The sequence below is a fragment of the Hipposideros armiger genome, unplaced genomic scaffold (genome assembly GCF_001890085.2).
Source record: "Hipposideros armiger isolate ML-2016 unplaced genomic scaffold, ASM189008v1 scaffold_16, whole genome shotgun sequence".
NCBI lineage: Eukaryota > Metazoa > Chordata > Mammalia > Chiroptera > Hipposideridae > Hipposideros > Hipposideros armiger.
Window position 1 is genome coordinate 6341874 of NW_017731366.1, and position 26458 is coordinate 6368331.

Below are 26458 nucleotides of genomic sequence, written 5' to 3' on the forward strand. Positions count from 1 at the left end.
AAGGTTCCTTCATACATTTTAATAAGGGAGGAGACCAGCCAGAAGAATGAAACTGTTCAGAGCTTCTCCCGTTTGGTTAACCCTGAGCAGGAATTTCACAGTGTTTCCTGTTTGACACACAGTCCTGGCAGATCGATATCCAGGCACCATGCCCACAGTCTCTGCAGGTGAGGTCATCAGCAAGAATTTCCACACCACTGGCATCTCCATCCAAAACGACTAATGAGTTCAGACCCGGAAATCTTAAATGGAAAAGAATGAACCATGTGGGCGTAGAGACCTATACAGATGACAGCTAGTTTACTGAGGGATTAAGAGTACTTCATCAGATTGCAAAAGAAAAAAAAAAATCCCCAACAAAAGAAGTTGGTCTTTTGAGTGGGAAGAGAAGGTAGTTTTTAAAAAGGCAAAGTATTAATGTATAGAATTATATCTTTCACGAAAACTAATACAAAAAAATGATAAAATATTCCTTTTACCTAAAAAGCCATTTTAAGAAACCAGTAGCCCATATAAAACTACTGTTATAGAAGAAAAAAAAAAAGATTCCAGGAATCATTACTGGATCATAAGAAAAACTGAAGTATAACACATTTGGGGAGCCTGAAAGTTTGCTCTGGGGAATTACAAGAAACCAGTTTCTCCTGACTGGCTGCCAGACCACTGTTCCAGAGCCTGTCCTTCTGTCTCAGCCCTTCCATACCTGCACAGGGCAGGCTGGACAGGTTCTTCCTCTAGAGCCAAGGGGAATCATGTTGTCCACCTGAGACCTCCTTCCACATGCAACTCTAAATTAAGTAGTACCTGAGAGCAGGTGCTTGCAGGTAGTAAGTAGGTCAAGAGCAGGCAAGATTTCAGAGACTAAGGAGTTTGGAGAAATGAAACCAGAGAAAGGGGGAGAGGGTGATATAAAAAGAGGGCCCCACAAAGATTGGCAGAAAGCAGAGAAGAGAAAATTGGAGAATGAAAACAGGAGCAAGTATCAAGCAGAGAAAAACAAGGAAAGAGGGAGGGAGGAATAGGAAGAAAAGAAGAAAAAATGTGTGCCAAGTTTTTAATAGTCAATTTCTCTGGAAATTTTCTGATTCAAAAAATGACCTTATCAGGAAACTTAAGTAAAATCTCTGAAAAGCCCATTTTTTTGGCATTAAAGAACGTATGTGTATAAAAGTATATATTTGTAACTATAGTTTAAAATCTTACATGCTTTCTGCATGTTTTTGCTAAGAGAATCTAAAATATTACATTTATCACATTTCTTCAAGTGTTCCCCTTGTTTACATGTGTAGAAAGTTAAAAAAAATAATAATATATCAGCTTCTCAAACTGATTCCTATTTTGCTATCTAAAATTTTAAAAATAAATAAAATTGTACGGGCTTTTTTATTTTTTAAATATGTATTTCCTATTGGTAGCACTGGCTGAGTCCAAATGGGAACACTTAGACAGTCAAAGCAACACTCCTTTAAAAGTCTCTTCCAACTTCGCCAGATCTTTCTTATTCCTCACTGTCTCAGCCTGGCCTAAATTTTTTATTTAAGTATGTCATCAATAAGTAGACTTGCGAAAGTAGTTTAATGAAACACTAGGAATTGGATTCAGTTTGGGGTTCTTGATTTTATATAATCTAACCAATTCACAAAACTGTTCAAATCTTGTTTTCCAAGGAGAAAGTATGAATGCATGTCAATATCTTCAACACTGTTAGTAGATCAAAATTAATTCCAATAATACAATAGAAATGTAGCCCAAGACCACAGCTCTGACATCAGTTAAAAAATATGAGCATACATATGTGCCTTGTCAGCATAGCAAATGCAGAGAACTCAGTAATGTTATAATAGTTTTAAATCTGTAATTATATTTTTACTGCTGTAATTGGCATTGAAATTCTTTTTTTTTTAATTTTATTGGGGAACAGCCATGGTCATTGGTTACACATTGCTTTCATGCTATAATGGCATAGTTGACTCTTTTAGGGACGGTGCAGCTCACAGTGGCCCATGCGGGGATCAAACCGGCAACCTTGGTGTCATCAGCACCACGCTCTAACCAACTGAGCTAACTGGTCACCCCGGCATTGAAATTCTTCGCCCATGATCTCTGTAACCAATATATATTCCATGTCCAAATGAGACAGAAATTAATAATCGGCTGACAATAAAGAACAGTAGAAGATACTCCATGCATGGATATGCTATTGTCTAGTTGGGCCCAAAATATAGTTTTTGAAATTTATAATAAAAGCGTAAACTCCCTAAAGGACAGACCCAAAAGTTCACTAGACACTCCTAAAACTCATGCTGGATTCCTTCCTGATAACTTGCAAATCTGGTATTCTTAGATGACTATCCTACGAAGAAACGGGCAGGCTTTAGGCCGAGATTCCATTCCCATGATCCCCACAGTTACAGGCATCGCCACCTCTCAGAGGATTGTGTTAGGAAATCCATAAACTCTGTGCAATATTCCTTGGCTTTTGACTCCACTGACTGGAACAGGGTATGAGCCAAGTTCTCAAAGGCCAAACAGAGCCCCAACATTGCCATTGATACAAAGCCCACCTACAGGACAGAGCAGATCTGTGGAGGAAGCCAAGATTAATTACACCAGTCTCTTGGCTGATCAGGTCATCACTTTCTATGAAACAAATAGGGATACATTCTCTGGACTTCCAAGACTCGATATTGTTTTTAGATAAGATGGTACACATTCCTTCTATTTTTCCCCACCAGCCAGGGGAACCAGAATGGAAGGGCCCCAAAAGGCTGACTGAACACAAAGGCTTGGAAATGTAGCCAGTTAAAAATTAGATCGGATATTTATAATCCAAGATCACCGGGGCCCCATAAAGCACTAGCGTACACTGCATACCCACGTGAGCGAAGACCTTTATGCTTTGCCAGAGTTTACCCACTTGCTGAAAACCCACTGGTTATTCATGCCTCTGGGTGATTCCCTATTCACCGGCTTCTGTTCTTAAAAGCTCATGTGGGAAGGGAATGAATTGCAAAGCAACATTACACCACAGGACACAATCACTCTCAGGTCCTTTCTACAGACTTAACACAACCCAAATAGCCTCTGAATTACAAATGAGCTAGAGTTCTTTCACCGTAAATAACATGGGAACAGCAGCTTTGAGAGTATGTTTGAAGCTCCTGAAAAAGAAACTGAAAAATCTGCCAGGGTTCAGAAATGATGTCCTCTGTAACCAGGCCCCAGAGGGTCTCTCCAGCCCCACTTTGCCCACAAAGAAAGGCCCTAAGGTATCACTCTACCATCTCAAAGGGCCAGAGATCTGTGTAACCAAAGATCACATAAATAAGGTCAAGGCGGGGAGTGTCATATTGTTAGGGAGGGGTGGGTAAGTAGATAGAACACTACTTTTTTGTCGTTAAATAAGAGGTAGAAGACAATGACTCATTCAATAAAATCATATGCTGATTTTGCAAATACATCCAGTAACATGCCAGGGGCTTCCCAATTCATTTGTTCAAAAAATTGATCTCCCCTGATCTACTGTTGTTAATGTTAATTCTATAATCCTCACCAAAATTCTTGTAACTCAAGAAACATCAAACACTCTCAGTACCCACCTCTCCCCACCCACTGCTTTAAGGAACCTCAGGTCTACCAAAATGATGGCAAGCTGATAAGGCAGGCCAGGGCTTGAGGCTTCTGCTCAATGGGCTGCGTGCATACGTCACCCTCTACACACAGAGCCAGGATTCCTGAACGAAACCAAATTATTTCAATACAGATATGAGGCCGAGAGTACAAACCACAAACAGGTAGGTAATTAAATGTACAAGAATAAAACTGTTGCACTTTGTATGATTTAGGATATAAGCGTGCACTACTTCACTGCAGCCAGCCCTCAGCAGCTAGCTAGCTACCCGTATCTTGCCAATTCCTGATTCAGAGTTCTTGTTGGTCCCTCATTGATTTCTCAAACTGCCATGCCATCCAATGCTTGCCATGCACCAGAACGTGAGAACGTCTAAACTTTATAATAACACTGCAAGGAAGGTAGCACTATCCCCATTTTACAAATAAAAAAATAGGATCATAGGAAAGTTAAGTCATTAGACCTAATAAGGGGCAAAGCTGGGATTCAAACCCAGGCCTGCCTCCGTGCCCTCAAAGGCTGGTTCTTCACCACCCGCAGCACTCTGCAACACTTCTGAAACTCTCAGAGTGGCGATCTGAAGCTACTCTTCTCCTAACCTAAGATCCTCCCTCTGGATGCCCTGGAAACTGCCTCTCTCCCCAGAGATGTAGTAAAACTGCTTCTGCTGTACCGAAAACTAAGCTGTGAGCAAGGGGGGGGGGGGGCCGGCCTGGCAACTGAACTGGCTGCTGGGTCCTGCATTTCTCCCACTGCACCAGTTCCTCTCTGTGGCTGGCGGCCCTTACTAGCCTTCATTCCCCTGTGGGCTGCTGAGCCTAGACCCAGACTTACTCATTCTCTGTTCCCAGGTGAGCAAGAGATGCAGTTATTCTGTATCTATCAACAGTTAGGAGGAACAGAGTGAAGTAGAAAATGCATGGAAAGCTAACGACAAAGAAGAAAGGATGAAAGGGAACTTGATTTTAGTAGAAAAGGGCAACTTCACAAAACCGTTTAATCAAAGGTGAGCAGTTTGACGAAGTGGGATGTTTAACAAAACGCCGAGGAGCAGACCAGAGTATCGGTGGTTAACAGCTTTGGGAACGGAGGTAAAATCAAGAGATTTCAGTCTGAACCATTGTTTAATTCTCTTAAGGAGAATTCAAATATAGCTGTTTTAAGGAAGTTAATCAGCTTTACATTTTGAATCTTTAAATTAAAAAATTAGGAACAAACCAATGCCTAACAATGGGGAATTGGTTAAAAGAACCAAATACCCACCAGTGTAATGAAATATGTACAGGCTTTCAAAAGGCTGCTGTGGAAGATAGTTTAATGATGTGGAAAGTCACTCACAACGATGTTAAGAGGTAAACCAATGTGTGCCAAAACAGCAGGTTTAACAACATGAAAAGATATTTTGAATGTTGTTAAGGGGAAAATATGGGTAACAAGACGGTATTATTTTATTATCGATTTTGTTTTGTTTTGTTTCATTTTTGCTGAACAGAAAAGAAAAATTCTGTGTACACATTTGAAAACTAGTCTGAAACGTTGCACATCGAAATGTCAATAGCGGGGAGAGGGGATTTTAGCTACTTTTCATTTTCTTCTCTTTTTCTATTGGTACTTTTTGATTTTTCTATGCTAAACATGCCTTGGCTTTGTAATTAAAACATCATTTTTAATTAAAGCTAAAATATGTTTCAAAGTCCCACTCTCAAAAAAGTAAATAAAAATGTAGGGCAGACAAAGGACATCGTTCAAGGATGCCAACAATCCCTGCTGCCCTTTGTTGTTGCCCACAAGGAAAGCTATAGAAGTGAGAGGTGACCATTAGCGGATCAAATAAATAAAGCAGCTAAGGTACAGGGAGGCCATGAGAAAGAAAGGCAGAGTTCAGTCAAGCCCAAACCAAGCAGTGGCTTACGAAGCAGTGTTGAAAATGAGTGATGACAGGCAGGTGTGCACGTGTGAGAGGGAGGAGGAGGCATGACTGAGAATGACACCACAGACACATGATGAAGCCATGAGTCAAGCAGGGGTTGACAAGGGCAGAGCAGGTCTGAGGGGCTCCTCGGGCAGAAGAGAACACCTGTTTGTAAAGGTGGTGCCAACACCTCCGTTGCTATTTTATTGTTAGTTTTGCAAAGTGGTAGATAAACAGGAATGATCGACTCCAAAACAGTAAGCTACACTGATACTGAAGTTAAGTTTCTTACAGTTGCAATGAAAATGTAACCTGAGCAAAACCTGTTCCAGGAAACCAAGTAATAAAGCGAACTGATGTTTTACGTGGGATTTACAAAGCACACAGCTATTACCTTATCGTGTAGAAGAGATCTGAGAAGCAGACACAGAATCAGCATTGCTCCTCCATTTATTTACACATCAAACTTCAGTCAAGCCATATTTTACACTTCTATGGTTTTTGTGTCCAACTCTTCTGCCCAGGTAGCCCATCTATTGGGTTGTCGGAAAAGTTATGACGCATTTTTGCAACAAAAAACATAAAAAAAATATGTCATGACTTTTCCGAAAACCCAATAGTTTTGATCATTCTTTTTAGAGAGAACTTTTCTGACCTTTTCTAGTCTCTATGATTTCTGTGTCATTTATTTTGACATTTTGTCCTACATTCTTTCAAAAACATAATTTAGACATTTTCCTTGCTATTGGGTTTTAACCAGCTTCTAAGTTCCTGAAGTACAGATACTCGGTTTTAGGTTGGTTTTGTTTGCCCCATCTACTACAATGCACTGAAATACAAATGAATTTTGAGGTCAGATACACACACACACACACACACACACACACACACACACACAATTGCACACATGCACACACACAAACACACATCCTGGGTCACAAACTAAAATGTATTTCTCATTACATTAGGCCACTGATATAGACCATGGCTGCAATGTCAACTCCACCAAGTGTAAACTTACACCAGATATATCAGCCATGTCGCTTAACGCTCCCATAGACCCCTGCAAGAAAAGCTGTTCTAGTCAAAGTTTTCAAGAAAGAAGTAGCCCAAAGTCATCACATTTTGTACCATAGTGCATTACGGAGGCCAAAGCTGATTGGAACAGAGCTAGTTAGGCACCTGGCCAAATGACAATAAAGTGACCTCTTAAGTGGGGAATGGGGCTGAGCCAATATGATCCCATACGATTCTCTCTCAAGAAATTGAAGTGGGTAGTTATTTATAGATGCTGAAAGGATAACATGAGGTGGGGTAGGACTATGTAGGTAACCTCAAGTCTAAGTTATGAGAACTCAGGAATACGCAGGAGCTCTCAGGAGAAAAGACAGGCATAGTAAAGAGGAAAAATAAGCTAACCCGTGACAAGAAAAGAGCCAACAGAAAGACAGTACTGAGTCCTGATATTGACCAAGTATCAGAGGGAAATATGGCTCTTTGCTCTTCCCGAGTCCAGGGCACATGTAGCCATTATTTGGGGAAACTTGAGAGGTTCTGTTTCAGGTAATCTCAGGACCCCTATGGAAACAGTAGGTGAGTAACTATATTTAACATCTCAGAGTCTCAGTTGCCTCGATATAAAGTATGGACACAAATAGCACTTGCCCTCATGGTATTGTCACAGACTACATAAACTGTAGGGAAAGGACCGAGTACAGTACTTGGTGCACAGTAAGGTCACTGCAAATATTTGGTCTATAATTTAACTGCATGTAAACAAATTCATATCTTAATGACCCAATGTCAGGTCCCAAAGCTACAGCTATCCTTCAACTCAGCCACTTCACTGCCTACTCACACTGAGACCTTGAACCCAGGTGGATATAAGGGCTCCCCATTGCTCAGCTGAGTAGACAACAACCATATTCCTTTGTGCATCACTACCAGAGGCAGGGTTTCCTGCCACCCAAAATGGGAACTGCTCCATTTTTGTGTTGTTGCAGTTGGAGGAGTGGCAGAGTTTATCTCCTACACCAAAGGGGAGAATAATCTGCAATTTCCTTTCACGGTCAACAACACTTCCTTCTGCAGAAGCCGTCCATTGGCTCTACAGTCCTTATCTCCTCAACAGATATACAGATAATAGACACCATAATAATCTTACGACATTAGAATAGACTCGTCATGCAGAAAATCAAGTACTCTGGATACATCAACATAATTTAAGAAACAAATTTTTAAGCACTACTTCCATCTTTAAAGAGCCAATAGGAATTTTGATGGTGACGACGTCTCCAATCATCTGGAGAGAAGTCACTGTGTGGATGTGGCCCTGAGAAAGTCCCGTCACTAGACTCAGGGACGGGACACCACAGGGGCCACCTGATGGTCAAGAGGGCAAGCATAGGAATCTGATAGATGATTTGCACAATCCAAAGCTCAGTGGTATAGACCCTTGCCCCAGTTATTGAGAACTCCTCAGAGTAGCTGAGCCTTCTCTCTTTTTACTTAATTACACTGTATTTCTACAGGGTGCTAGTCTCAAAGGCACCCACCCATGTCCCCAAAAGAAACTCCAAGTGAGGAATGGGGCTTTAATTTGATTCCATAGTATGCAAATACCTACCACGGACTAACGTAGCTCTAAACGACAAAGATGACAAGTTCCCCAGTGTTTCAAAGACATTTATTAAATCCAGGGTATAGCCACACAACCATCAAGAATTTTTCTTGTAAAATAAAAATTAAAAAAACCGCCTCCAAATGGCCCCTAAATCAGAAATTTCCTGGCTGTGTTCACTGCTGAGTAACTTTGTTATTTTCACTTATGGGATTAGGTTTCTGCATTTATTCATTCAGTCATAACTTCATTCATAAATTCATCAAATTATTTACTGCACGTCTACTATAAGTCAGGCCCTATTTCATGTTAAGAATATAGCAGGAAACAAAACGGACAAAAATCTCTGCCTTCATGCAGCTTTTTTCCAGTGGGATAGACAGTCAATTAACCAAAGAAGTCAGTCACATGGCACGTTAGAGGGGTAAGTATCACGGAGAGGATAGGACACATTAAGGGGGTGTTAGGGAGCAAGCCATGTGGCTCTCTGGAAGAAGAGCTATTGTAAGCTAGGAGAGAGGGAATGCAAAGGCCCTGAGGCAGAGTATATCTAGTATTTGAGGGTCATCAGTGTGACTGAGCAAGGAGGAAGATGGAGAAGCAGGAGACGTGTCCAGAGAGATAACCAAGCGCCAGATCACAGAGCCTCACTGCCCACTGAAGTCCTGGCCTTTACTCTGAGTGGTGGAGAAATCACTTGAGGGTCCAGAAAAAACAAACGGTACCTCTGTATATTCTAATGGGCTCACAAATCAACAACATGATTATATAGCTGCTAAATGGAGAAGTGACTAAAACAGATACAGGTAGATGTGGGCAGGTGAGCTGGGAAGCCATGGGGGTAACCCACGTTACAGCCCAGTGGCTCTGTTCCAAAGGTAAAGGTGACAAGCTTTGCACCAAATTGGAAGTAGGTTATAGGAGAAAGAGAAGCGTGAGGAACAGTTCCCAAGTTTTGACTTCTGCAACTGGAAAAATGGAGTTCTTATCTGCTGGGAAAAAAATAAAATAAGGATATCATGGGGAAAGCAGGTTTGGATGGGAGAGAAAGGAGTGATCAGAAGTCACCTTTCATACAGGTTAACCTTGAGATGCCAGTGAGACATCAGAAGAGGAGTCGGATGTCCTTGTCTGAAATTCAAGAAAGGGGCCCGTCTAGGGATAGGCACTTGGACGTCATCAGGGCATTAAAATATCAGATTGGATGAGATCACCAAGTGAGTGCAGGTAAGAGGTGCAAGGCCGGAGCACAGGGACCCTCCAATGTTTAGAGATCGGAGCAATGGGGCGGAGCCCACAAAGTAGATCAAGAAGCTCCATTGGACCAACTTTAATCCTCTTAACCCACCATCATCCCAAAGGGTCCATGTGTACATGACATTTTCTCTGCCTCAGACTCTATCCTGCCCCACAACCCCTATCCCAACTTTGCCCAGACACCTATCTGGACACACCTCAGAGGGCAGCTCTTGTCACCTCCGTGGCCACCTTTCCTCGACTGACAGCACCTTGCCCAGACAGGCGTCCTCCCCCATAGGATCTCAGAGCAGCACAAACATGTCCTTCCCGGCATCAACACAGCTGTAATCTTGCACTTACTTATGGGATTATTTGATGTCTGTCTTGCCCTTCAGGGTGTCTGTAAGGACATGAAATCAAGGTGGAGTCTGTTTTTGCTCCAGCTCTAGTGTCTAGAACAGGGGAGGGTGTGGTGTAGAGCAGGCCCTCCGTAAAGAATAGATGAATGAAAGAATGTCTCTCATCGATTTTCTCTCAATGAAATAATAAGACCCTCTTTGTCAAGGTCCCATGTCTAGGCTTCTGACTGAAACGTCTCCTTTTGTAGTTATGTCAACCAAAGTTAAATATCCCTGTGCTCATCCTCCCACACGTCCTCGGAGCATCTGTCTCTCCTCCCTGCAGCCCCTCAGGGCCTCATTCACACACACCCACACTTTCACATCCCATTGTTCTCTCAGGACGATCAATAACATAAATATTGGTATATCTACCACTCGACTATCCTTTAATTACTTAGTTCCAACCAGAGGAGTTTTTTTTTTTCTCAATCTACAGGTATACATAGTTTTCAGAAAGGGTTATATAGTCCAAGTCCCAACATTGCTAATTCAGAAAAAGCAAAAATTTTAAAGGTGCTATGAACAACATGGAAACTATACTCAATACATACATAGAGCGCTACAGTAAGGCACCCCCAGTATTTGGAGATAGTCATTTGGAGATAGAAAAAATAATGCCCTCAAACTGAAATGAAAAAACAAACATTATAAACAAATATTTACATGTATACTTGTGTGTGCTTTTTTTCTAAGAAGTTCCTGGCTCATAGTTTTTATTAGGGTCTCAAAGCATGTACCGTGTTTCCCCGAAAATAAGACCGGGTCTTATATTAATTTTTGCTCCAACAATCTGCATTTATTCATTTATTCATGTACAAAAACCTACATTTATTCAAACAGTCATATCTGACTGACGATCTTAACTGGAGCTTATGTTTGGGGTAGTGCTTATATTAGAGCATCCTGGAAAAAATGGTGGTCGGGCTTATTTTCTGGTTAGGTCTTTTATTTTCAGGGAAATGCAGTATAGCCCCCTGCCAAAATGAAAGCTGGCGAAACACACATCCATCCTGTAGAATAACGCTGCAGTTAGAGCCCTGAAGATCATCATACATAGACACGAAATGATCTGGAAGACACTTCGTCTAGAAAAAAAGTGAGTTATAAAATCTGTACAGCGTATTATTTACGTAAACGCACATAATCTTTATTTTTTTCCCTTAAATGTATACACATGGATTTTGGGGAAAGAGATTGGGATTGCACATATATCAAAAAAGATCATAATCTGGGCCGGCCGAGTGGCTCAGTTGGTTAAGAGCTCGTTTAAGAGTGCCAGCTCTGAGCAACAGTGGTTCGATGCCCGGCCCGAGCTGAGCTGCTGCTGAGCTGCCAACAGGTGGCAGGATGGCTCAGCTAAAAGAAAAAAAGAAAAAGACTTTAGTCTTATCTGAAATGTTTACACTCCTTTTCACATGGAGAGCGTGTTATGTGCTGCTCATGTAAGTCAAAATTAGTTTTCAAAGATGTTACAAGAACATTATAATCTAATTGTACTAACACGGCAAAAGGATAGAGTGCCCCATCCGGGCCCCAGGCTCAGCAGGCCCCCGGCTGCAGCCCGTGGAGCTGGAACAGGATCGTTGGCTGTGGTCTCTCGGGTCTAGGCACATGGACTTCTGGTTCTGCTTATAATGATGCCAACATTCCAGGAGGTCAACTGTTCAACTTACAAGGGTGGACGGGTACGTGGCTGAAGCGCTAGCTAACTGTTTACACTATGAGAACTAAGACTAAGTCAGGCATGAAAAATGAGAATGTTTCTCTATTTTTTTTTTAAACACAAAAGATAAATATTTACAGCATTGGGGACAGGTTTAACTGCAGTGTTGTGGTCATCTGAGAATAAGGGAGAATTAGAACTGCTGAAGGGGGGCCTTTAATGGGGACTTCATCGCCATCTAAGGTAAAAAATAATTTTATGACTATTATGGTGCAACAACAAATGGAAAATTATATGACTGAAGAGATTATCTTATGTAGCAAGTCACTGAACAACTGACAATTATTTCAGGCAAGTAAAAAAAGTTAAGGGAAAAGAATGAAATTTTCTATGACCTTTAAACGCAGTAAGCATTTCTGCAAACAGACTGATATGTAAATTTATTACATCTGTTGAGCTCTGATTTTTACTAGAAAATAGTATGTCTTTCACTTTGAACAGAGTATAAATTCTAAAAGAATAAGTACCATCAGTCGAACTGCTAGGACTCCAGTGTCTGTTATATTATCAACTGAATGAATTTATATTTATGGTAAAATTGCCATTTTTCAAATTGTCCTTTCTCACGTTGGGAATTCCAGAAAGTCATCCAGAGGCAAGCTGTATGTGACTTAAGAGGTGAGCCTCGGGCCAGCCGAGTGGCACGTTGGTTAAGAGCTGGCATGGGAGCACCAGCTCTGAGCAGCAGGGCCCCGGTTCGGATCCCACATGAGGGCCAGTGACACTGCCCTCCACAGCTAAGATGGTGAACAACAGCTCAACCTGGAGCTGGGCTGCCATGAGTCGATGGCAACGGCATAGGCTGCAGCCCCTGCTGCAGTGGGTTGCCATGGGCTACCGTGTGTAGCCAGCAGCCAGCGTGAGCAGCCAGCAGCCGGTGTGAGCTGCCAAGAGCCGCCATGAGCGGCCGTCCAGAAGCCGGCGACTGATCTGCCTCATCCGGGAAGAGCACAATGATGGTGCCAACATGGGCCAGTGAAGCAATGTCCTCCACAACTAGACTGAAGAACAAAAGGACAGCAACTTGTCTGTTCCCCTTCCTCTTATTCCCCAGCGCTGTTCTCCTCCCACAATTCCCCAATAAAATCTAAAAAAAAAAAAAAGAGGTGAGCCTAGCACTCAAGAGACTGAGGTCCTAATTCTAGATCTCCTATTACACGATTAGCCACAATAAGTGCAGCTGAAGAAATACTTTTACGAAAATGTAAAAACCAGTTCCTGACTAAAAAGTTTAAAATTGTTGAGCAAAGTGAGGAAATATTCAAAATGATTTAATGTTACTGATAAAGCCACATGTTAGCAAGTACAAACGAAGAGTACAGTAGAGATGACTATATTAGGTGTTGAATTCAGTGGAAAGTTTGCCTAGGCCCTTGTTTTTGCCTCTGGAGCCTGAACACTCTTTTCAGAAGCACCTGGCATGTCGAGATGATGGAAATTACACAATCACACCCCATGGCAAATAAATGGGGTCAGGGCATGGCAGTTGAGTGTCGCTTTGGTGTTGTCACTGAACTCAGCAAAACAAACATTGATTCACACCAGTCAATTTTTAGTACATGCACAGTTCACGATGAGGGTGGTGGGAGTTATAATAAAAAGCCAGAAGACTCCAGTCAAGATTTATCTTTTATTTTCTGTAACAGTTAAATACTTCCCAGATCCCATGAAAGTCTGAACCTTAGGGAAAACCTGAAGCTCACTTTGCACCAAGGACTCAGCTGCTATACACTTGGCACTAACTGTAACAAGTACTTAGGATTCTAGCCCAGACAACAATACAATCCGTACTTTTCTTCAACTCCATAAGCTTTACCCAGAGATCCAAGAACTCTTGGCTTAATACTCACACTGCTATTTTAGGTGAGTCGCTGGGCAATTCACCTGTGTGTGTCAGGTTGCTTGTCTCTGGGTACAGATCTCCAAAGGTCAAAAAATACCAAAAACCTTTTCAAGTTCAAAACCTCAAATCCTTTCCACTATGACCAACCCAAAACTGGGACTATGATCCTTTAAATCATTTCTCATACATGAGTGTTTCTCAATGCCTAAAGCACAGCACCAAGTTATACTCCCTGGAATGAAGAAATCCTATATTTCCAACTAAGAATAGATCAATATACTCCAAGAATCAAATGAAGAAAGAGTAAGCCTGTCTACTTCTTACAAAATTAGGAGTCCGGGTCATGTTCCTTGCTACAAGAGAACATCCCACCTCTACATGGAGAGCCTGCTAAATGCTAAATACATTCACCATTAATTCACTGTAATCCAACTAGAGAAATCTGTGGCAGCCTAAACTTTCATTATTCTATGGAGGCCCCATTAAAGGCCTCTGTTCAACAGTTCTAATTCTCCCCTATTCCTAGATGACCACAACACTGCAGCTAAATCTGTCCCCAACGCTGTAAATGGAGAACAACCTGTCACGTGTGTGCTTGTCCAATGACACCAAAAGAGACATACCATCAGCAAACACACTAAGACAGATGACAGTACAGTCTGAAGGTTTAAATCTGATGGAACAACCATAAATGACTGCCAATTGCTGCACTTCTCAAGAGTCTTTTGCATTCGGATTCTACAGTTAAGTGATAAAGAAAGTTGCGTCATCCCAAGAGGCAGGCAGGTGTTTGCAAACTAAAATTATTTTAGAAAATAAAACAACCAACGGCAGCTAATATTCACCCCCCCCCCCAAGTAGAAAGCCAAAGTAGGTGCTTGAGACCTAACCCTTGGCCCCAAAACCCCTTGTCCCACTTTCTTCCTGGGATCAAGGCCTTATTTAAAGAAGAGTTCTATGTTAAAATGATATATGCAAGATTAAATAGGGACTACCCTACTAATTTGGTATATTAAAAGTTAAGCATGGAAAGATGTTGCAAAAAAAAAACCCATAAAAAGCAGAAGTTTGCCAAGGCCTGTCCCAAACGCTGCAGCCCCTTTATAAGGAAGGACCAGGGCATGAGGCCAGACCAAAAAGTGGGGGTGCAGATCCTTTATGGAAAGCTTCCTGACATTGTTCATAATTCATGAAGCCCCCTCTCGTTAGAGTCCTGAATGCAACTTGGACATACCAAGTGCTAGGCTTCTAAAAAGTAATGGCCTCTTTTCACTGTTAAAATATCTACTATCCTAAAAGCCAGAGTTGCTTGCATCTTTTGGGTGGATAGAAAACCCCAGTGGGAAGGACAGAAGAGAGCTTCAGGATAGTGATTACCCCTGGGGAGGCAGAAAGCAGACAAGGACTGGAGATGAGGAGGGTGGCTAACTGGATCTACCTAAAAAATAGAGGTCTGAAGTAAATATGCTTAAACGTTAATAACTGTACAATGTGGGTGCTGCGTAACTGGAAATCAAGTACACATACATATTTTTTAATTCTTCTGCATGTCTGAAGTACTTTATAACAAAAAAAATTAAAGTAAAATGCTTTGAATTTGAAAAGGAGACACAAAAGGCACAAAGAAAATGCATGCTGGTGCCAAAGTCCAATCACACTGCTGTGATTAAATGTGCTTGCCAAGCAACACGATAAATATACACAGGCCTCCTGGGAACAACTCGGATCCAAGATAACACACACTAAAGTAAGAACCCACTTTATAGTTTTATATTTGATCACCAGTCTTTTGATATCAATCCTGTTAACAAAAGGCGCATCGGTACATTTACCTTTTGCCAATACCCATGTTTAAAGTTGTTCTGAAGGCAGTGTAGTATTACTTTAATGTGCACTTGTTAATCTCAATGAAAACCAAATCCGGGAGGTGTAAATATGGCAGCCTGATTGTTCGTACTAAAGCTAAGTTGGATCAGAGTGTAAATGACACACGTCTGTTTAGTGTTCAGAGAAAAACCACAGGATTTCGCCTGTGTTAACAAATGCAGCTGCTCCACTGAGAGAGAACTAAAAAATCCATAGCTTTCTTCTCGAGGATTCACTACCAGATGGTCCATACTCCATACCAATGATGGACTGACAGCCGTTCGGAGCCAGCGTTGCCTCTATGGGCCTTGTCCCCCGTTTCCCCAAGTATCCGCTTTGATAGATGCATATCATGAGATCATGAGGCTAGGGGACATGGCTGCCAACATGCCAGTTCTGTGAAGAGGTAATATCACCTCACCCCATGCAAAACTCACAGAGAAATACCACAGACATTGGAAAACAGTCAGTACAGGGGCCAAGTCTGGCCCATGGATATTTTGTTGGACTCTAAATGTTTTTAAAAAGTTGAGTTAGGCTAATCCTCGTAAAAGCCTGGATTTCTGTATTCCCTTTTCTAAATATCAGAAGGTCTGGCAGCCCGGGCTGTTTTGAAATGAGTGGCAGCTGCTCAATTTGTATAAGGCCTGTTCATCACCGTCCTCACCAGCCCCCCTCCTGGTCCCCCACACTCACCAACAGAACTTTTTCTCACTGCTTGTCCTGCCCTTGTAGGTATTTTAACCTGCGGAGCCCAACTCTGAACAATACTAAGGGTGCCACACCTTGGCGGCACTGGGACTGAATAGATCCTCCTTAGAATAAAATTAGGGGGCGGGAGGGAGGCAGGGAGAAAGCGCCTGGTGTCTAGAATTCTGAATTCCAATACGGGGTAGAAGACAGGAAAAACAGCCTGAACTGGAAGTCATCCCCATCATCAACATACACCCATTTCCACGGTCCTGTGTCTGAGCTCCAACACATACAACTCCTTTTTTCATACTGGTGGGTTCCCTACACACATGAGATCCCTGGCTCTGAACAACGCTCATTTCAGCTTAGAAGGGAATCGCCTCTCTTCCCATCGTGTCTAAGGACACACTGAGGTGTACTGGCTTGTTCCTTGATGCAATGCTCCCACCACCCAAGCCAGCAGTGGGAATTCCTTTCTACTTGGTAATGCATCTACTTGGTAATGCTGTGCCCAAACTCATGGCAAGTAAACGAAGCATCAGACTGTGACATCTGTTAAGCCAGAAAGAAAAGAAATGATGGCTAAAAACAAAAGATATTTGAAGCAGAGAGAAGAAATTACTCATCGGCGCCAAAATAAGTGTGAGACGTTCGCACACAAAAGATGCGCAGAGAAAGATGGAACAGAATGCCATTCATTAATCAACTTCAAAAAAATATAAATGTGTCTACTTCAAATGAAATTTCCAAAGGAGAACTGTAATAAGCTTCCCACTGTGCATAGAGACACATACATGCACATACGCAATATATACGAGTATATACAGCCACAATTATGATAAAGTTCAGGATATATTAAGTTGCCATTACATATACACTACCTAAACAAATAAGGAAAGCTACTGACTAAAAAGAGTTTCCAGAATCCATCAGTCTCAAGGCCCTTTATGTTATCAAAACCTAATTTTCCTTAACAGAAGTGTCAAAGTTCATGTTCTCATTGGTGCCTGCAGATTTTCAAGAAACATTTCACAATTGAAGGAGAGTCTTACTCTTTAGGGTTACAGGATCACTGGTAGAAAAAAAATTAAAACCACATCCTGGCATAATTTCCAAAACTTGGTTTTTTCACGCCTGCAGATAGAAAAAAAGGTGAACTCACTGCAGAGAGCTGGCTCCATGCACATCTCAGAGGCTTATGGTGAACCACAATTTTTTCGTCTGACTTTGGTTCTTTGGGCTCCGATTCTTCATCAGAGTCAATGTCAAGGGCCTTTTCTTTGTAGTTCTGATATAGGACAGCACTTTCTGCAAGAAAAACAAACCCTACATGTCACTAATTGCCCCCATCATTATACTGCCAGTTCTAAGCAAACATCCATGTTTATACAATGTTTGGTCTCCAGTTTCATAAACAAAGAGACAAATGCATTTTGTCACTGAAGAGTATTCCGATTACCAAAAAGCAATTTTCTCACTCACACAGCTCTGTCCCAAATTCATCCATAGGGGGAGGGGAGGGGCCCATACATGAGATGACAACTGAAGCAAAATTTCTATGTTTCTGTCCACCCCCCATACTCCCCAAGGACAGTCACACCTGTCAAATCACTGTTTTTTAGGTTAAATGTAATTCACACCCTACGTTGCCTTCAACATTCATCACCACCCATTTATCTGTTTAACAAACATTTATTGTACATCTACAGTGTGCCAAGGGCTGGGAGTAAATAGAAAATAAAAGACTTCTCATGCCCTCATGGGCTAAAAATTTAATGAGAAAAATGGTCAGCCACTCATTCATTTATTCATTCAACTGATATTTAGAAAATGCCAACTAGATGCCAACAACTGCTAGGCCCTAGGGATACAACACTGAACAAAAACGATAAAAATCTGAACCTTCCTAGAGCTGACATCTGAATGAGGGGAGAATGACAACAAATAACGTACATAGTATAAGAGATGCTGATAAATGTCTTGAAGAAAAAAAAACACAACAACAGGTAAAGAAAGGGGATGTTTACAAGGGAGGCATGTAGATTTTTAATAAGGTAGTTTAAGAAGGACTCACAGAGGTGACATTTAAGCAAAGAGCTAAAAGAGGTAAGGAAGCAAGTCACCTGTGCTGGGGAAAAAAACATTCCATCAAAGGGAACAGGAAGTCCAAAGGCCCTGGGGCAGGACTCTGCTTTGTACTCTGTATATGCAAGGATCAGCAAGGAAGCCTGTGTGGCTGAAATAGGGTGAGGGAGGGGAGAAAGTATAGGGGAAGGAGGCTGGGGAATGAATACAGGGCAGATCACTTAGGGCCTGGCCTCAATGCCATTGAAAGGACTTTGTAAGAAGGCAAGCCATTGTAATGTCGAGGACGCAATGATCTTACACAAATACATACCTGCACACTGAAAGGTTTATATATACAGGTGCTCTGAGAACAGACTGTCAGCAGGGTGTGATCTAGTCTGGGCATCAGAGATGTGGTGATGATGAAAATCTAAGATAGGAAAGCCTAGAAGGTACAAAGCTAAAGGAGAAAGCAAATGCAAAAGCCCTGAGGCCAGTGGAAATATAGACCCTTAGAAGAACAAAGGCAGGTCAAGGTGCCTGAGCATGGGTGAATAGAGGACTATGGGTCAAGGGGAGTTTAGGGAAATGAGCCAGATAATCCAAATCAAACAGAGCTTTGCAGATAATGTTAAAGGACTGAATTTTATCCAGACTACAAAAGGAATGGGTTCCTCTCACACTGTAAAGACACTATTTTGTCCTGATTGCAATGGAAATCTACCGAAAGGAACGGTTTGATTCGACTGGAGGAGCAAAACGTTGACTATTTAGGAGACATCACCTACCAATGAAGATGCTATTGGAGTGGTCAATGAAAGATCATGGAGCTTGGGCTATGTGACTAAGAAAGGACTGGGAGTGGACTGGACAAGGAGTCAGAGAGACGGAGGTAGTAAGGGTGCTTCCTAGGTCTGCAGATCCCACAACTGGAAAGTAGGGAGAGGGAAACACCTGAAGAGACTGAGCTTTCGTGGGGAAGATTAGCAGTTTGGCTGGGGACACACTGAGTTTGAAACACCTTTCCCCTCTACTGAAGCAAGTAAACATCTGCCTCGTCTCTCAACTACTATCAACTACTCTATGTTCTACATACAATGTGATCAAGGAATACTAGAGTCTCTGCAAAAGTTTACTGTTCTCTGTTCTACATATGGAAAACAGATTGTGAGTGGGGAAGACTTAGTTTCCCCCACCTCTAGTGTCCTTTACAGTACTCAGTGGTTGGCACAAAATATATGCATATATTGTTGAAATGATTTCTCATTCACAACACTGGCAGCAACATTGTTAGCCTCCCTTTACACAACTGGCAGCAACATTGTTAGCCTCCCTTTACACATGATGAAATCCAGGTGCAGTGAGGTTAAGATGCTTGCTCAATATCACTCAGCTGATGAATAGAGCAGTAGGTTAGGAACCGAGGTCCCTGGTTCCCACTTCACAGGTTCTCACCACTCTACCGCACGGCTTCCTAAGTTACGTTCTTATTAGTCATTAACTGATAAGAATCCTGCATTCCTCATGTACATATATGTGAAAAAGAATTCCTAGGTCATCATATTTGAAAAGACAAGAGAGGTTGCACAGAAACAGCTCCTTATAAAAGAAAACAACATAAAACTAGTTATAATGAAGGGTGTGATTTAGTCTGGGGGTGATCTGTCCTCTAACTCAAAAAACGCTCAACATTTTTAACCCTTGAGGCAAAGGTCCCAGAATCAATGTCAAATTCCAGGAGATGCAAAATATCTCTCTAACTAGATAATAGGTTGATGCTTTGATCACTTCATGGTTATAAAGTGGTACAAGAGGAAGCACACTGGACTACGGACCAGATCTCTGTTCCAGTACTGGCTGTGTGACAGTGGACACATACTAAACCTCTCAGAGCTTCCAGTTCCTCAACTGTAAAATCAGGGAGATGAATTTATCCAAAGCCAGCTACGATAATACTGCAGTGCATCTGGGTTTCTTCTCCATAGAGAATAGTTTCCTAAGATTGGTAAGATGAATAAATTTTTATAAACCGATCGTGTTTAAATGCTCTGCTGGGAATGACATTTATAAGAATCACACAGGGAAATTATTTATAAGTATGAAGGTTATATATTTTATTAAACCTGGGTGGTTTTACATTGGATTTACTTATAGAGAGGCAGTCCTTCTTCATTATATTTTAAAGGTTGGAAAACCTTAGCATTTCAAAGCATGACAGAAAGGAACTACCCTTAGCTCTACCAAGCTCCACCAGCCCTGCAAGGGCTGCAGCTGGGGCGGCTGCTCCCTTCACACTCTCCCAGCTGGCTGACACTTGACCCATCTATTTACACAAAGCCCACTAATCTGATTAGGGATTGAACACCTGGTTGAAGTTGCCTTTGTTTTTGAGACCCCTAACAAAAATACTATATGGATTACAAATTCTTAAGAATATGTTTCTGTCAGCCAGGAGAGTTGGATTTCCCCAAAAGTGAAACTTGATGAGGAAACAGGAAGACAGAAATGATACTAAAATGAGGAAAAGAATATTATGTCAAGGGAAAGATGATCTAAGGAAAAATGCCATAAGATCTAAATGCCAAACTCTCAGAATTTTTAACTAAAGAGCTAGTGCTTGTTCTTACTCTTTCTCCATTTGGGGGGTGAGGGGAAGGAGGCGAGGTAAGGATGGAGCCAGAGCAGAGAAGAATGAAAAATCTCAGGATATTGGCTGACAGTTATCAGCTTACAAAAAAAGCCACTAATGTTATTCACTGCTGGTATCACCAGATAAAAATTTAGCTTAGTGCAGTGCTTTGTGCCGTATAATTTTGGGAAGAAGCTGGACATTCTTCTCATCTTAAGTGTTTTTGTAACTGCAGTTGGATTTCAACTTATAATTGATATTCCACATTGAAACAGCAATAAAAGTCTGGAAAATCAAACGCTTACCTTCCCCATCAAATGGTCCTTGTCCTTTCAGCATTTTTTTCTAAGAAACAAGAAAAGCACAAAAGGAAAAAGCAAAGCAAACTATGTATGAATGAGCCAAATAGAAAACACAACTATTTTAAGAAAAATTACGTTTTTTATTGTTACATTCACTAGATTTCCCAAAGCATACAGAAGATGCTCCCTGGAGTGGTTCACTCATATGACTACTATAATGCACTAAAACAGTGAAATAAAATGTACAATGTCCCTCACACCCTGTCAAAACAGTTTGAGAATCCTCAAATGACCAGCAGTTCAGCTCATTTCACTACTCATGATTCACCATCACTGTTACATTGAACTTCGCTATACTTGCAGAGTTAAAGGGGGGGGGGGGGAGAGAGAAAAAAAACCATAGAATGTTATGTAATTTCTCTAAGGCCACAGGATCTAAAATAAAACATGCTTGCTTGTGTATTACATATGTGACATTTATATAGACTGGCTCCAGTTCTCCAATTAATCAAGAAAAGATGTGGCTGCCAAAATGAATTTCTGTCCTATTGCTGAGATCCATTTTATTTCTGGACAAGGCAGCACATTCACATTCCAAAATATCTTTCTCTAGTTTTCCTTACCTCTTTATGTCATATTTGGCAATATTTTAACAAGTGCAGCTCCTAGGCCGTTATCAGGGAGCAGCGAACCACACAGTTCACTGGAACCTGACATTTTGAGCTACCAACTTGTTAAACACACTCAAGGGTAAATGGGCAAAAACAGGAATAAAAACAACCAAAGGCCATGTTAACAAAAACAAGTAACTAAGATGACAAGCTATTAGTGCCTTTTGTGACTCTGGCAGCTGATTTAAAATCACGTTTTTACCTGAGGCATTTAGTATGTGATCACACTAAAAAAAATAATAAAAATCAATAATTAAATAATTAACATAATCAATGGGCTCAAAGGACATCAGTATTTTCTTATATCAGCTGTGATAAATCAGCAACCACTGACTGACACCTCTAAACAAGCACCAGACAGCTTAACCACACAGTCACCAGTGCAAATCCATGCCTGCTTTCCACCCCCTTTACAGCTACCTGTTAAAACTGTTCAGGACTCACACAGCCAATACTTGATTTGCTGTATTTTCCCCCCATTTGTCCCCCACATTTTTGCCTGAGCTTAGCAAGTTAAAACAGTGATAAGAGGTTCCCCTACTCCCACAAAGCTGCATTAACTTGGGCTGTGCCTGCCAACTACAGAATGGCCAACCAATAGATGTGCACAGGTTTAATCAACAAACAACAGAATTAAAAGAGAAAGATAACTTCCGGTTTCCTCTGTGTCCCCCCCCCCGTCCCCACTCCCAACACCTTCACTTTGGACTTAGTGAAGGCCTGGCTGACATGTCACACTCCTGCTCACTCTTACCTTTATCCTTCCCAGGCTGGAGAACTTCTCTTTGTCTTCCATCACTACTTTCAGAACCGGCTGGGACATTCTGTTCTTCTTCTTCGAGGTGGTAGGACTGTCAAAATCAACACCACTGACCACCGCTCTGCGATAGGACGTAGACCGCAAGCCTCTCCGCAGAGACCCCGGGCTGTCTACGTCGTTCTCTGCCTCGCTTTCGTCCTCTGCGGGGCCCAGAGGCGCTCCGAGGCCCTCCACCATGCTGCGCACCTTAAGCAGTCTCTTGTGGGGCTCCACATTCTGACTGTTGTTTTTACTTAGTTTAATTTCCGAGGCCAGGCTCTTCGGAATAATCTGTTGCTTCCCCACTTTGAGGGCAGCCGGGCTGTTTGTGCTCAAAACTACTGACTGATTCTCCAGGAACTCGTTCTCCTGTGAGGGCAGCCTTTGGAGGGCAAGTTTTTGTTCCAAAGACCTTTCTTGGGGCGCAGGGGAGGGTCTCGAGGGTACCCGCTCAGGGTCCTTAGCTGTCTGGTCGGATAGCAAAAGGGAGCCTGGGGAGTCGGTATTAGGGGTAAACCCATTTGCAGCCGGCGAAGGCAGGGGGCTGGCAGTCAATCCGGTCGAGTCCTCCGGGCTGCAGGGGGCGGATGCATTAGGAGTCCGCGGGGGGCACAGCGCCTGCGGCTGCGGCGCAGATGAGGTCACCGTTCCATTCGCTGGGGATTTGGGGGAGCCGCCCAACAATGCTTTAGGGGCCTGGGGTGACTTGGGTCGTCGGAGCCGAGGAGAGACAGCCCTGTACTCTGGGGAGACCGTCCTCCTCCCATTGGCCATGACCCTCCGATGGGAGCACAGAAGCAGGGGACTCCTCTGGACCGTCCTGCCGTTCGAGGCGGTGGGCACCTGGGCGGGAATCTGAGCCGCAGGGAGCGTCTCTCGGTCCTCCACCGGGAAATCCGTGATCAGCAACCCACTGGGGCTCTGGTAAGACTGGGGTCTCGGCTTATTCCGGCCCAGCAGCTGGGGCTGAGGGGTTGACCGCCTCCGCCACAAAGGGGTTAAACGGTTGCTAGAAAAATCCACTTCGCTCTCGCCGTCCATAGCGGGGCCTCGGGGATCAGCCCCACGAGGAACAGCACCCAGTTAGTCTTGTCTAAAGAGGAAAGAAATCATAGAACTTTGACTCCAGACCACCGGACACGCCTTGCAGACACGCGCGCTCCGAGCCCGGGAGTCAACCCGGCTGCTAAGCGGGATACAACTGCGTGTCATTTACCCTCCCTGTCTCGAGCAAAAACTGCGCCCACCGCTCTGCGCAATCCGGAACAGAAATCTGGGCTGCTCCCAAACAGATTAACCCAATTACCTACTTGTCTTTCCCGCGCCCAAAGACCACCCGCACGGAAAAAGCCCGCCACCAGTTTGCCGGGTGCAAGCTGATGCACAGTAAACTTCGGACAAGTTTAGCTTTCTTGGGAAACTCGCCTCGGGACGTTCTCTCCGCCGCCATCCAGCCGCCTGCCCCTGTCGTTGGTTCCCTCGCGCTCAAACTGCCCGGCTCCTAGGCAGACTTACCTTCGGGGCTTTGCACAGCCGAGGGCCAAGGTGAGCCCACCGCCCCGTGGGTGGCCCGGGTTCCGGACCTAAGCGCGGAGGCAGGAGCTCTGGAGAACCCTGCTGCAGACTGAGGCGTCGGCTCCGCCCCCAAGCGCGACCCCGCCCTCAGCCTAGGCCCCGCCCAGGTCCGCCTCTGTGGAAGCCGGCCGCCAGCCAGTGTCTTTCAGGCCGGGCGTGCCTTTGATCCGGCCGGGCCTCTGTTTAAAAGACAAGCACACCTGGGCTGGGTGCCGAGCTACGGGGTTTCAAGCCTGACTGTGCGGGCTGGAGGCGGCAGCGACAGCGGCGGCGGGCGAGCTACCGGCGCGCTCGGTGGTTGCTGGGAGCACAGCGTGGGAACCAGCGTGGGATCCCTGCCGAGAAGCAATTTATGAAGCCCGGGGCCCCGGGGGGTTGTCCCGCGTAGAAACCGAGAATGCAGGCAGAGTAGGGTTTGTGAAATGCGTGAGTATGAGCGCACATCTCTAACCGCAGAGAGCCAGTCCCCTCTCAACGTTCGCGTGGCCTTAAAACACAGAATCTATGGTCTAAAATATCTTCTATAGACTGTTAGGGTCGCTTGTTTGTGCCCAGAGTATTTACGGAGAGATACAGGCAGCTCGGAGGAGGAGACCTGAGTGGCTAGGAAATCGAAAGGAGGAAGAGTTTTCATTCAATAACTTTTGGATCTTGTATGCTTTGAATCGTTGATGTCACCTATTAAAAATAAACGCAACTTAAATTGCAAAAGAATGTACTGTTTTCCAAGCATACACAAAATAAGATTCAAAATCCTCTCCCTAGTTCTGCAGGACAGGCCAACCCCTGCAGCCCACTCCTTTCCCCATCACTTACTTCTTCCTTCATGTAGTCCATACCCACTTTGACAGCCTCAGAACCTTCCTTTTTGTTCCTCCTTGACCTTTTGAATCATGGCTCCATCAGAGGGTCCTTCCCTGACCCCTCGTGAATCAGACCGTGGTCCTGCTTATTTACTTTCCCAGCTACCTATTCTCTTCCTCTCTACACTTACCACAATTTGCATATATATTATCCATATACATTTGTGTTTATGTTTATCTGTTTTGTCTTCTTTAGACTGGATGCTACATGAGGGCAGAGGCCATGTTTACTTATTGCCCCTCTGTATTCCAGGCACATGGTCCGCACTTAATAAATATTTATTGAATGAATGGATGAGGAGTGAGGTGAGGACAATGACCATCCTCCCAGAGTTCTCCGTAGCCGAATAGTAGAAAGTTGGCTGTGTTCTGGCCAAGCTCCTGCTATGTGAGAAGAATAAGGCAAACTTGAGAAGACAAATGATTTTTAGACCATAAGATCTGTATAATTAATTCTATTAGCAAGACACATGGGCTGCTCTCCAAGCTCCCTTTCAGTATTCATGTGTTCAGCAGGGATGTAGTGAGCATCCACTGTGTGCAAGTTAGGCTGCTTGTTTTTGCCCTAGATACATTGAAAGTAATGGCCAAAAATATTAGGAGGAAATTAGGTGGTGAGATGAAGCATGACGTTTTTCATGTTTCTTTATACTTTTTTGTACTTACAAAATACTGTGTTGAAACATATTGAATACTTATTACTTTAATCTGAGGTATTTCTGTAAACTAAAAAATAGGGCATCAAAAATTTTATCAGAAAAAAAATTTAGAAATTTACCAAATATTTTGGTTGGAAGAAATATGGTGGATACCCAATTTTTAATATAGGACATTTTCCATACTAACACATATTATTTTTACCTTGGAAGAACATAATCAATTTAAGTTTATAAGTGCTTAACTAATGACAAATGAAATGTTACCTAATTCAGGACATAATCGGTGACTTATGATAAGAATGGTGATGTGAGCACCTAATATGTTGGTTCTACAAGCAAGTATAACTGATGATTTTGAAGAAATCACAGTTTCTTTCTACCTCATTCCTAACCAACAACATAGTGCCTGCCAAAACAACACCAACAACAAAATGCTAAGCTCTATTCCTTCACTGAGAGAAGCTTGGGCATTCACAGACCTGGTGCCTGTTTTAGCCTCCATTCAATCTATCGTATCTATTCAAGTCGAAGACATCTTTGATTGTATGTACAACCAAGAAAGGAAAAGTGGTGCCAGTTAAATTATGACAACGTATTATCACATAGGATTTTTTATTATACTCATTGAAACAGTGCTTTTAGATTTAGACATAGATTTTCCAGTTTTTGCATATGTAGAAAGAAAAGTATAAACAAAATAAAGTATTTCTAAAAGTTCTGTACACTGCGTCTACTTCCTCTGAATCCCTTTTTCATACAGAGCTTCAATATGTGTGTTTTTCTCCACAATGTCATTGATAGTGCAGTACGTCTTAAAAAGATGTTCTAGTCTTGTCTCTGGGAATTGCTTCCTAGCCACTGACACTCATTCTGTAGGTTTGAAGCTGGCTCTATCTTATTTGACTAAAAGCATAGTTCTCTTGTTCAACTGAATCATATGTCACTCCAAGCTATGCAACTTCTCT

General features: G+C 42.7%; 1 protein-coding gene across 2 annotated transcripts in view; it reads right to left on the minus strand.

The window, feature by feature from the left end:
- The window catches only part of ARHGEF26 (Rho guanine nucleotide exchange factor 26), a 122543-nt gene extending 98523 nt beyond the window's left edge, over positions 1–24020 (minus strand). Inside the window, exons 1-4 of one of the 2 annotated variants that reach the window (XM_019627378.1) lie at positions 23912–24020; positions 22352–23489; positions 20930–20969; positions 17091–17236 (exon numbers count right to left, since the gene is read on the minus strand). In XM_019627378.1, coding sequence (XP_019482923.1) covers positions 17091–17236; positions 20930–20969; positions 22352–23437 — 1272 coding nt within the window. In that variant the 5' untranslated portion in view covers positions 23438–23489; positions 23912–24020. The other variant, XM_019627389.1, reaches the window with a different exon arrangement.
- Positions 24021–26458: the final 2438 nt, after the last annotated feature.